The sequence below is a fragment of the Salvelinus fontinalis genome, chromosome 39, assembly GCF_029448725.1.
Source record: "Salvelinus fontinalis isolate EN_2023a chromosome 39, ASM2944872v1, whole genome shotgun sequence".
Taxonomy (NCBI): Eukaryota; Metazoa; Chordata; class Actinopteri; order Salmoniformes; family Salmonidae; genus Salvelinus; species Salvelinus fontinalis.
This window is the reverse complement of record NC_074703.1, coordinates 24679884-24692383: the sequence shown is the minus strand read 5'-3', so window position 1 is coordinate 24692383 and position 12500 is coordinate 24679884. Positions and strand designations below refer to the sequence as shown.

The 12500-nt window shown below is 44.0% G+C and overlaps 1 protein-coding gene across 4 annotated transcripts in view; it reads right to left on the bottom strand.

Annotated features, from left to right (window-relative positions):
• LOC129838763 (metabotropic glutamate receptor 8-like) overlaps positions 1 to 12500 on the bottom strand; it is a 370637-nt gene that overhangs the window by 70494 nt on the left and 287643 nt on the right. For all 4 annotated transcript variants that reach the window (XM_055905928.1, XM_055905924.1, XM_055905923.1 and 1 more), the window contains exons 4-6: positions 8448 to 8583; positions 8075 to 8229; positions 7661 to 7798 (exon numbers count right to left, since the gene is read on the bottom strand). In XM_055905928.1, coding sequence (XP_055761903.1) covers positions 7661 to 7798; positions 8075 to 8229; positions 8448 to 8583 — 429 coding nt within the window. The remainder of the gene's footprint in view (positions 1 to 7660; positions 7799 to 8074; positions 8230 to 8447; positions 8584 to 12500) is intronic.

Genomic DNA, 12500 nt, shown 5'->3' with positions numbered 1-12500 from the left:
GAGAGGGAGTGAGAGGAGAGAGAGAAGAGAGCGAGTGAATGGAGAGAGTGAGAAGAGAGTGAGTGAGTGGAGAGAGAGAGAGAGAGAGAGAGAGAGAGAGAGAGAGAGAGAGACAGAGAGAGACAGAGAGAGACAGAGACAGAGACAGACAGAGAGTGAGAGAGAGAGATATTATAACCTATTCCCAGACCTCACTCTAAGTCATTGTCATTTTTCACCAGTGGAGGCTCCTCAGAGGAAAGGGAGGTCCATCCTCCTCAGTGAATTTCATAAAAATAAAAATAATGAAGCATTTAAAAAGTTATCCTTAATAGATAAAACGATACTAAAGATATTCACGTCATCAAATAATTGATTAAAACACACTGTTTTGCAATGAAGGTCCAAAATAGCCTCAACGGCACTCTCTGGGGTAGCACCATAGTACTCTGGGTACATTGACTTCAATACAAAACCTAGGAGGCTCATGGTTGTTACCCACTTCCATAGACTTACACAGTAATTATGACAACTTCCAGAGGGGGCTCCCGAGTGGCGCAGCGGTCTAAGGCACTACATCACAGGGCTAGAAGCATCACTACAGATCCGGGTTTGATCCCGGGCTGTGTCGCAGCTGGTCGCAACCCGGGAGACTCATGAGGCGGCGCACAATTGGCCCAGCGTCGTCCGGGTTAGGGGAGGGTTTGGCTGGCTGGGATGTCCTTGCCCATCGCGCTCTAGTGACTCCTTGTGGCGGCCGGCCGCATGCAGGCTGGTCGCCAGCTGTACGGCGTTTCCTCCGACACATTGTTGTGGCTAGCTTCCGGATTAAGCGAGCAGCACGTCAAAAAGCAGTACGGCTTGGCGGGGTCGTGTTTCGGAGGACGCATGGCTCTCAAACCTCCGCCTCTCCCGAGTCCATACGGGAGTTGCAGCAATGGGACAAGACTGTAATTACCAATTGGATAACACTTCCGGAGAATGTCCTCCAACCTATCAAAGCTCTTGCAGCATGAACTGACATCTAGTATTGAAAGCATAAGCTACAGCTAGCTAGCACTGCAGTGCATAATGTGGTAAGTAGTTGACTCAAAGAGAGATGAAGACAATAGTTAAACAGAGAGAGAGAGAGAGATTTTGCAATTTTCACTTTCACTTACTTAGCTAGCAAATGCAGCTAGCTAGTTCAGCCGACTCAAACAGCTGGCTCAAACACCTGGCTCAAACACCTGGCTCAAACAGAGGGATGTAAGTTAGTTGATTATCCAACACAACACTGGAACTCTTCCATGTCATCAAAAAAAAAATAAAAAAAAAATAAATAATAATAATAATAATAATAAAAATAAAACAAGGTGTTATTGGTCATATGCACATGGTTAGCAGATGGTTATTGGTCACATACACATGGTTAGCAGATGTTATTGGTCACATGCACATGGTTAGCAGATATTATTGGTCACATGCACATGGTTAGCAGATGTTATTGGTTACATACACATGGTTAGCAGATGTTATTGGTCACATACACATGGCTAGCAGATGTTATTGGTCACATACACATGGTTAGCAGATGTTATTGGTCACATACACATGGCTAGCAGATGTTATTGGTCACATACACATGGTTACCAGATGTTATTGGTCACATACACACGGTTAGCAGATGTTATTGGTCACATACACATGGTTAGCAGATGGTTATTGTCACATACACATGGTTAGCAGATGTTATTGGTCACATGCACATGGTTAGCAGATATTATTGGTCACATGCACATGGTTAGCAGATGTTATTGGTTACATACACATGGTTAGCAGATGTTATTGGTCACATACACATGGCTAGCAGATGTTATTGGTCACATACACATGGTTAGCAGATGTTATTGGTCACATACACATGGCTAGCAGATGTTATTGGTCACATACACATGGTTACCAGATGTTATTGGTCACATACACACGGTTAGCAGATGTTATTGGTCACATACACATGGTTAGCAGATGTTATTGGTCACATACACATGGTTAGCAGATGTTATTGGTCACATACACATGGTTAGCAGATGTTATTGGTCACATACACATGGTTAGCAGATGTTATTGGTCACATACACATGGTTAGCAGATGTTATTGGTCACATACACATGGTTAGCAGATACTATTGCTCACATACACATGGTTAGCAGATGTTATTGGTCACATACACATGGTTAGCAGATGTTATTGGTCACACACACATGGTTAGCAGATGTTATTGGTCACATACACATGGTTAGCAGATGTTATTGGTCACATACACATGGTTATCAGATGTTATTGGTCACATGCACATGGTTAGCAGATGTTATTGGTCACATGCACATGGTTAGCAGATGTTATTGGTCACATGCACATGGTTAGCAGATGTTTTTGGTCACATACACATGGTTAGCAGATGTTATTGGTCACATACACATGGTTAGCATATGTTATTGGTCACATACACATGGTTAGCAGATGTTATTGGTCACATGCACATGGTTAGCAGATGTTATTGGTCACATACACATGGTTAGCAGATATTATTGGTCACATACACATGGTTAGCAGATGTTATTGGTCACATGCACATGGTTAGCAGATGTTATTGGTCACATACACATGGTTAGCATATGTTATTGGTCACATACACATGGTTAGCAGATGTTATTGGTCACATGCACATGGTTAGCAGATGTTATTGGTCACATACACATGGTTAGCATATGTTATTGGTCACATACACATGGTTAGCAGATGTTATTGGTCACATGCACATGGTTAGCAGATGTTATTGGTCACATACACATGGTTAGCAGATGGTTAGCAGATGGTTATTGCGAGTGTGGCGACATACTTATGCTTCTAGATCCGACAGTGCAGCAGTATCTAACAGGTAATATCTAACAATTCCACTACAAAATCTAGTATCTAACAAATTCCACAACAAAACCTAATACACACAATCTAGTAAAGGAATGGGATGAGAATATATAAGTATAAAATATATGGATGAACAGTGACAGAGCGGCTAAGATGCAATAGATAGTAAAGAATAGATAGTGAAGGATACAGTATACAGTATTTACATATGAGATGAGCAATGCGAAATATGTAAACATTCTTAAAGTGGCGTTATTAAAGTGACTAGTGTTCCATTTATTGAGGAGGCCAATGATATCAAGTCTGTAGGTAGGCAGCCACCTCTCTGTGCTAGTGATGGCTGTTGAACAGTCTGATGGCCTTGAGATAGAAACAGTTTTTCAGTCTCTCTGTCCCAGCTTTGATGCACCTGTACTGACCTCACCTTCTGGATGGAAGCAGGGTGAACAGGTAGTGGCTCGGGTGGTTGTTGTCCTTGATGATCTTTTTGGCCTTCCTGTGATATCGGTGGTGTAGGTGTCCTGAAGGGCAGGTAGTTTGCCCCCGGTGATACGTTGTACAGACCGCACCTCCCTCTGGAGAGCCCTGCGGTTGTGTGCGGTGCAGTTGCCGTACCAGGCGGTGATACAGTCCGACAGGATGCGCTCAATTGTGCACATGTAAATGTTTGTGAGGGTTTTCGGTGACAAGCCACATTTTTTCAGCCTCCTGAGGTTGAAGAGGCGCTGGTGTGCCTTTTCACCACACTGTCTGTGTTCATGCACCATTTCAGTTTGTCGGCGATACGGACACCGAGGAACTTAAAACTTTCCACCCTCTCCAATGCTGTCCCATTGATGTGGATAGGGGGTGCTCCCTCTGCTGTTTCCTGAAGTCCACAATCATCTCCTTTGTTTTGTTGACATTGAGTGAGAGGTTATATTCCTGACACCACACTCCGAGGGCCCTCACCTCCTCCCTGTAGGCCGTCTCGTTGTTGTTGGTAATGAAGCACACCACTGTAGTGTCATCTGCAAACTTAATGATTGAGTTGGAGGCGTGCATGGCCACGCAGTCGTGGGTGAACAGGGAGTACAGGAGAGGGCTGAGAACCCACCCTTGTGGGGCCCCAGTGTTGAGGATCAGCCGAGTGGAGATGTTGTTTCCTATCTTGACCACCTGGGGGCGGCCCATCAGGAAGTCCAGGACCCAGTTGCACAGGGCGGGGTCAAGACCCAGGGTCTCAAACTTAATGATGAGTTTGGAGGGTACTATGGTGTTGAATGTTGAGCTGTAGTCAATGAACAGCATTCTTACATAGGTATTTCTCTCGTCCAGATGGGATAGGGCAGTGTGCAGTGTGTTGGCGATTGCATTGTCTGTGGACCTATTGGGGCGGTAAGCAAATTGCAGTGGGTCTAGGGTGTCAGGTAGGATAGAGGTGATATGATCCTTGACTAGTCTCTCAAAGCACTTCATGATGACAGAAGTGAGTGCTACGGGGCGATAGTCATTTAGTTCAGTTACCTTCACTTTCTTGGGAACAGGAACAATGGTGGCCATCTTGAAGCATGTGGGGACAGTAGACTGGGATATGGATTGGATGAATTTGTCCGTAAAGACACCAGCCAGCGGGTCTGCGCATGCTCTGAGGACACGGCTAAGGATGCCGTCTGGGCCGGCAGCCTTGAGAGGGTTAACAATGTTTTACTCACGTTGGCCACGGAGAAGGGGAGCCCGCAGTCTTTGGTAGCAGGCCGTGTCGGTGGCACTGTATTGTTTGTAGACCCTGCCACATACGTCTCGTGTTTGAGCCGTTGAAATGCGACTCCACTTTGTCTCTATACTGACGCTTTGCTTGTTTGATTGTATTATGGAGGGAATAACTACACTGTTTGTATTCGGCCATGTTTCCAGTCGCCTTGCCATGATTAAATGTGGTGGTACGTGCTTTCAGTTTTGTTTGAATGCTGCCATTAATCCACGGTTTCTGGTTAGGGAAGGTTTTAATGGTCACAGTGGGTACAACATCTCCTATACACTTCCTTCTAAACTCGCTCACCGAGTCAGCGCTACGTCAATGTTATTGTCTGAGGCTACCCAGAACATATCCCAGTCCACGTGATCGAAGCAATCTTGAAGTGTGGAATCAGAGTGGTCAGACCAGTGTAGGATAGACCTAAGCACGGGTGCTTCCTGTTTTAGTTTCTGCCTATAGGAGGGGAGCAACAAGATGGAGTCATGGACAGATTTGCCAAAAGGAGGGTGGGGGAGGGCCTTGTATGCATCACGGAAGTTAGAGTAGCAACGGTCGGGCGTGTTACTCGCTCGTGTACTGCAATCGATATGCTGATAGAATTTAGGTAGCCTTGTTCTCAGATTAGCTTTGTTAAAATCCCCAGCTATAATAATTGCAGCCTCAGGATATATGGTTTCCAGTTTACATAGAGTCCAGTGAAGTTCCTTGATGGCCGTCTTGGTATCCGTTTGCGGGGAGATATACACAGCTGTGACGATAACTGAGGAGAGTTCTCTTGGGAAATAATACGGTTGGCATTTGATTGTGAGGAATTCTAGGTCAGGTGAACAAAAGGACTTGAGTTATTGTATGTTGGTACAATTACACGATGAGTCGTTAATCATTAAACATACACTCCACCCATCTTCTTAGCAGAGAGATGTTTGTTCCTGTCAGGCACGATGCATTGCAAATGCCGTTGGCTGTACGGACTCCGACAGCATGCCCACAGTTATCCATGTCTCCGTGAAATAGAGTATGTTACAATCCCGGATATCTCTTTGGATATAGTTAGTTATAATATAATATAATATAATATAGTATAATAGTATAATAATATAATATAGTATAATAGTTATTCCCGGCTGTATGTAATAACTTAAGGTTTTCTGGGCTAACAATGCAAGAAATAATACATAAAAAAACAAAATACTGCACAGTTTCCTAAGGACTTGAAGCGAAGCTGCTATCTCTATCTTACTTCTCGAGTCATGGTAAGCTTTTGGTTTTATTAATTTATTGCCACCGGAGCCCGCCGATGTAACTGCTTACTGACTGTACACTAACTTTACTGCATGATTGTAGCGTGTTTACGAACGTGTTGGTTCTATTAGCTATGCTGACTATGATATTACTTTAGCTAATATGGTGACAACGATGTAGGCTCTGGATAATGTGTTCGCTTGGAAAGGTTTTTCACCTGGTCACATACAGCTGATGTGTTGTGCATTGAATACAGCTGATGTGTTGTGCATTGAAGTCCACAAGCGAAGGGAAAAGGTGAGAGGAAGAGAGCGCATAGATGCGAGATGGAATACAACGTGGCTGCTATGAAAATGAACTGTGTTTATGCATGATCAGGGGTGTAATCATTCAGCCAATTCTGTTGAAAAACTTTTCTTAAACAGAAGCAAAAGGAACAAAACGGGGATAAATACATACATAACTGATTTTGTTAAATAGAAACTCTCATTTGCAACTTGTTGGACTAATGATTACACCGTAGATCACCTCAATGCAGGCGGTATTGAGTGTGTCACTGTCTGTCAACTAAAATTTCTCTCAACCTGTGTCAATCAATCAAATGTATTTATAAAGCCCTTTTTACATCAGCCGATGTCACAAAGTGCTATACAGAAACCCAGCCTAAAACCCCGAACAGCAAGCAATGCAGATGTAGAAGCACGGTGGCTAGGAAAAACTCCCTAGAAAGGCAGGAACCTAGGAAGAAACCTAGAGAGGAACCAGGGTCTGAGGGGTGGCCAGTCCTCTTCTGGCTGTGCCGGGTGGAGATTATAACAGTACATGGCCAAGATGTTCAAACGTTCATAAATGACCAGTAGGGTCAAATAATAACAATCACAATGGTTGTAGAGGGTGCAACAGGTCAGCACTTCAGGAGTAAATGTGTGCACCTACATTGTAAACTTTCATTCATAGACTAGGTTGTAGCAACCTCATGATGGGTATAGGGACAATTTGAGTATCAGGCAGTAGCCTAAACCAATTGATGTACATTGAGCTGGGTGAATAGAATATGAATGACAGTCATCCAAAATGCTTTAGTAGAAATAAGGCCATGTTCATGAAGAAAAACTATGTGTCCTCCCTCATCTTAAACAGCACCGACCGCCACTGTTCTTCACCACATGTATAAGTGGACCTTCAGGACAGAGGGCTAGCGAGCTGTGATGGAGTCAGACACTGGATAACCTCCAAATGTTGTCTGCAACCAAAATATCAGCTGTGTCGACACACACAGATACCCACATTGTCACTGATACACACACACCATTCTACAAGCCCACACTGCACAGACTGTGCGAACACACACTGTCACACACTATTTGACAGAGTTATAGACACCAACAAACACTGTTCTACAAGCCCAAACTGCACAGACTGTGTACACACACTGTCACACACACACTTCTCTCCAGACTCATCCATGCAGGACCAGCCAGGGGGCTCTACTGTACTCTGCATATCATTTCATGTCATTTGCACAGAGCTCTGAGCACACAGCGGGTGTTCATATAGAACAAACCATTCTCCTTAGAGAGTAAAGCTATCCATGCTCAATGACTTGTGAACTTAATATTAAGTAGCCTGTCTAGGGATGATTATAGTGCATTAACTCTTATAGGGCATTAACTGCCAGTCTACATTACCCATACTCCTCTGCTTTCTACTATTCCTGGCCTACACTACCCACCCTTCACCACTGTACTGAGCCAATACCCATCCTCCTGTGCTCCAGCGCCTTTATATCTTGCCTGTGCATTTCTTGGGGCTTCCGGGGCGCTTGCCATGCATCCCCAGCTTGCAGCCAAAGTTCTCCTCCCAGAACTCAGCGAACCACACGTTCCTCCTGTTGTTGGACAGAGAGCGGCTCCGGAAGTACCGGTCAAACGCTGTGGGGGAGAGGATGAGGAAGGAAGAGAGGAAGGGTTAGAAGATGGAGGAGAGGAGAGGAGAGGAGAGGAGAGGAGAGGAGAGGAGAGGAGAGGAGAGGAGAGGATAGGATAGGATAGGAGAGGAGGTAGAGGAGGGGTCAGTGAGTGACATAAGACGTAGAAACAGACATGTAAACATCTGGTATGATGTGATATCAACCTTGTTGAGGGTATACTGTGTCTTTAACTCTTTCCCCTCAAAACACTATCATCTAAAATGGCTTCTGTCTGTACCGTCCACGGAGGCTCGTTTGGGCAGGATGGTAACGGCTCCCTCAGCCACCCGCTCCTGGCCAATCACAGGAGAGATCTTGGAGCCCCAGCTGTCTGACCCCACCCACAGGAAGTGGCCAGTCTGGTTGTTGTGCTTGGCCGCGTCCAAGATACGCCTGAGAGAGCGATAGAAGGAGGGAGAAAGGGGGTAGGGAGAGGGGGGAAGAGAAAGAGGAAGGGGAGATAAAGGAAGAGCGAGAGAAGGAGTCAGGACTGGAGTCACAACCAACAATTGGTATACCTGGGTATAAGGGTACAGGGGTGTGTGTGTGATGGTGTAAGGATAGGCTATAGAGGTGTAGTTGTTGTTGTTTAGGGGGGGTGTACAACATACCGTATGTCATCCTCGTTGGCGAACATAATGACAGCCCTGGCGTTGGACGTCTCCAGCAGACGTATGATGATCTTATCAAACTCCCCTGGCTTCGGTTCACGCGGGATCTTCAGAGACTGGGCTATACACACCCCACCTAGAGGGAGAGAGGGGAGGGAAAGAGGGAGAAAGAAAGAGAAAAAGAAGGGGAATATTTTAGGATCTGAATCATCCTCGTCAATATGAGAACATCGTAAACAGCCGTGTGTGACTCCCACTGCTGTGATAGAGAAAGACTGATCCTGAAGTGGCAGCCTGTTGCCTTCCTGCCAGCACACAGAGCCAGGATTTACACAAACACCGTGACAGGACATATTGGAGCGTACACACACACACACAGCCATGTTTCATATTTAATGTGGCTGTTAATAACTCACAGTGTAGTGTCGTATAATTAGCCCTGAAAAGTGATACGGGGGAGTGTGTGTGAGTGTGTCGGAGTCTCCTCAGCCAATCTCATTAAGTTCCAGGCCATTAAATTAACATCTGTAGTGTCTGCGGCTCTGTATTACTGTACTTAATCAGAGCAGCGTTCTCCCCACTCAAACACACACACACACACACACACACACACACACACACACACACACACACACACACACACACACACACACACACACACACACACACACACACACACACACACACAATCCCGTAGAAAAAATACTAATTCGCAGCAAACGAATACCCTCTCTAGAATAATGTTTGGTCTGTTGCTCCTCATTGCAGTTGGTCTCAAAATAGGGCTACTCAATGTGTTGTACTGGGGATTGATAGGTCATAAATAACTGTCTTAAAGAGGAGAAGGGTTCTCAAATACAGACAAAGCATCTGCCTCAACACGGTGCTATTAAAGTTGTATCTTCCGGGTCAATCTATTTGACCCTTCAACCAACAATTTTGACAGACGAATTCCCCAAAATTCTAATGTATTTTGAAAGAGAACATTATAAATTTTTTGTACTGTGAGTCATTTGGCTGTTTGTCTCTTCCTTCAAACCCATCTTTCAACTCATCTCTCATGTGAACTAACCATAGTCATTACACTCGCAATAAACTCAGCCTCTATCCCAATTCAATTAACCATTCATTTCATAGTGGTTTCTCTCATTTACGCTCTCAAAGCCTGGTCCCGTTTTCCAAGAACTGAAAAATGGCTCGTTCATGTGGTGAAAAACTGATTATCAAAGAAAAACTCATTATTATGCACCCAGAGTTAACTTTCCATTTTTAATGGATGGTACTCGTTATCGTCAACATGTAGGGACCAGTGTGAGTATGTTTTCTATGAACACACAAACACCATCGCTTACAGAGAACCCAGCAGAGTACAACATCTCTGAGAGAAAGAGAGACAGAGAGACAGAAAGAGAGACAGAAAGAGAGACAGAAAGAGAGACAGAAAGAGAGACAGAAAGAGAGACAGACAGACAGACAGACAGACAGACAGACAGACAGGGGGAGGGAGACAGCCAGAGCGAGAGATGGCTGTGGAGGACGGACTGAGAGTATTGTAGTGCACCCTGTTGGTGACACCAGCTCCACTACAGCAGCCTAGCGGTCAGTACACCTGCCCGACAGACACATAGCTCCAAGTGAAAACCACTAAAATGCTACTGAGTAAAGCAATTCAGGACTATGTTTCATAAGTCTGAGTGTGTTTACATACAGAGACTGAGTAGACTCTGGGTAGAGGCAGTTAAGGCATTAAACACACATATCTAGCATCATATCACCCCAGTGGACGATGTGGTGGGAGTTAATTAATTAACTATTTGAACATATGCTGTAGGCTTGCTATTCCAACAGTGGCCTCCTTCCCTGGATTTAATTTTTAATCATATGATTTGATTATCAGTGCTTAAAAAAACGTGACAAGTCAAAGTCCGACCATCTGACCTCCCGTGAACAGGTAGATATATACAGTTGAAGTCGGAGTTTTACATACACCTTAGCCAAATACATTTAAACTCAGATTTTCACAATTCCTGACATTTAATCAGAGTTAAAATTCCATGTCTTAGGTCAGTTAGGATCACCACTTTATTTTAAGAATGTGAAATGTCAGAATAATAGTAGAGAAAATGATTTATTTCAGCTTTTATTTCTTTCATCACATTCCCAGTGGGTCAGAAGTTTACATAAACTCAATTAGTATTTGGTAGCATTGCCTTTAAATTGTTTAAATTGGGTCAAACGTTTTGGGTAGTCTTCCACAAGCTTCCCACAATAAGTTGGGTGAATTCTGTCCCATTTCTCCTGACAGAGCAGGTGTAACTGGGTCAGGTTTGTAGGCCTTCTTGCTAGCACACACTTTATCAGTTCTGCCCACAAATTTTCTATGGGATTGAGGTCAGGGCTTTGTGATGGCCACTCCAATACTTTGACTTTGTTGTCCATAAGCCATTTTTCCACAACATTGGAAGTATGCTTGGGGTCATTGTCCATTTGGAAGACCCAAGCTTTAACTTCCTGACTGATGTCTTGAGATGTTGCTTCAAAATATCCACATAATTTCCCTTCCTCATGAAGCTGTCTATTTTTTTAAATGCACCAGTTCCTCCTACAGTAAAGCACCCCGACAACATGATGCTGCCACCCCCATGCTTCACGGTTAGGATGGTGTTCTTCGGCTTGCAAGCCTCCCCCTTTTTCCTCCAAACATAACAATGGTCATTATAGCCAAACAGTTCTATTTTTGTTTCATCAGACCAGAGGACATTTCTTCAAAAAGTACGATATTTGTCCCCATGTCCGGTTTTGGAGCAGTGGCTTTTTCCTTTCTGAGCGGCCTTTCAGGTTATGTCGATATAGGACTCGTTTTACTGTGGATATAGTAACTTTGTACCTGTGTCCTCCAGCATCTTCACAAGGTCCTTTGCTATTTTTCTGGGATTGATTTGCACTTTTCGCACCAAAGTACGTTATTCTCCTTCCTGAGCAGTATGACGGCTGCGTGGTCCCATGGTGTCTATACTTTTGTTTGTACAGATGAACTAGTTACCTTCAGGCGTTTGGAAATTGCTCTCAAGGATGAACCAGACTTGTGGAGGTCTACAATTTTTTTCTGAGGTCTTGGCTGATTTCTTCTGATTTTCCCATGATGTCAAGCTAAGAGGCACTGAGTTTGAAGGTAGGCCTTGAAATACATCCACAGGTACACCTCCAATTGACTCAAATGATATCAATTAGCCTATCAGAAGCTTCTAAAGCCATGACATCAGTTTCTGGAATTTTCCAAGCTGTTTAAAGGCACAGTCAACTTAGTGTATGTAAACTTCTGACCCACTAGAATTGTGACACAGTGAATTATAAGTGAAAAAAATCTGTCTCTAAACAATTGTTGGAAAAAGTACTTGTTTCATGCACAAAGTAGATGTCCTAACCGACTTGCCAAAACTATAGTTTGTTATCAAGACATTTGTGGAGTGGTTGAAAAATGAGTTTTATTGACTCCAACATAGGTGTATGTAAACTTCCAACTTCAACTGTAGCTGGGGCCTTTATCAGGGTGTGTAACGTGCTTCTATTCCATGATAATCACATCCAGCCTGTTTCCCAACGTTGGACCATGTTATCTCTTCCCAGGATAATGAACTCTCTCTCCCAATGAGTGGTTGTCCCATTCCATTACCCCACTAACCTACTGAGTTATGAATGCTGACGAGATCGCTGTTCTCTCCGTTCCCTCTTGTCTTTCATCTCCCCCTGCTCTCTCTCCTCCATCATTTCTCAGTCTTTCCCCATTAAAAGCCACTCTTGCAGCAGTAGTTGACCCGTGCGTGCGTGCGTGCGTGCGTGCGTGCACTCTATTTCTGGTTTGTGTGGTACACAGGCAGAATAATCTGGTTTCAGAGAGAAACTGTTCATCTCCTAAAAAAGAGAGGATAATTCAACCGACGAATCACAACTCAGCCTTGACTTATTGAACAGTTTTATAAAAGTCCATTTCACAGTGGGAAACGGTTCTATTCTCTGTTATCTCACCTACCAATGTAATCATGTTAAGTATAA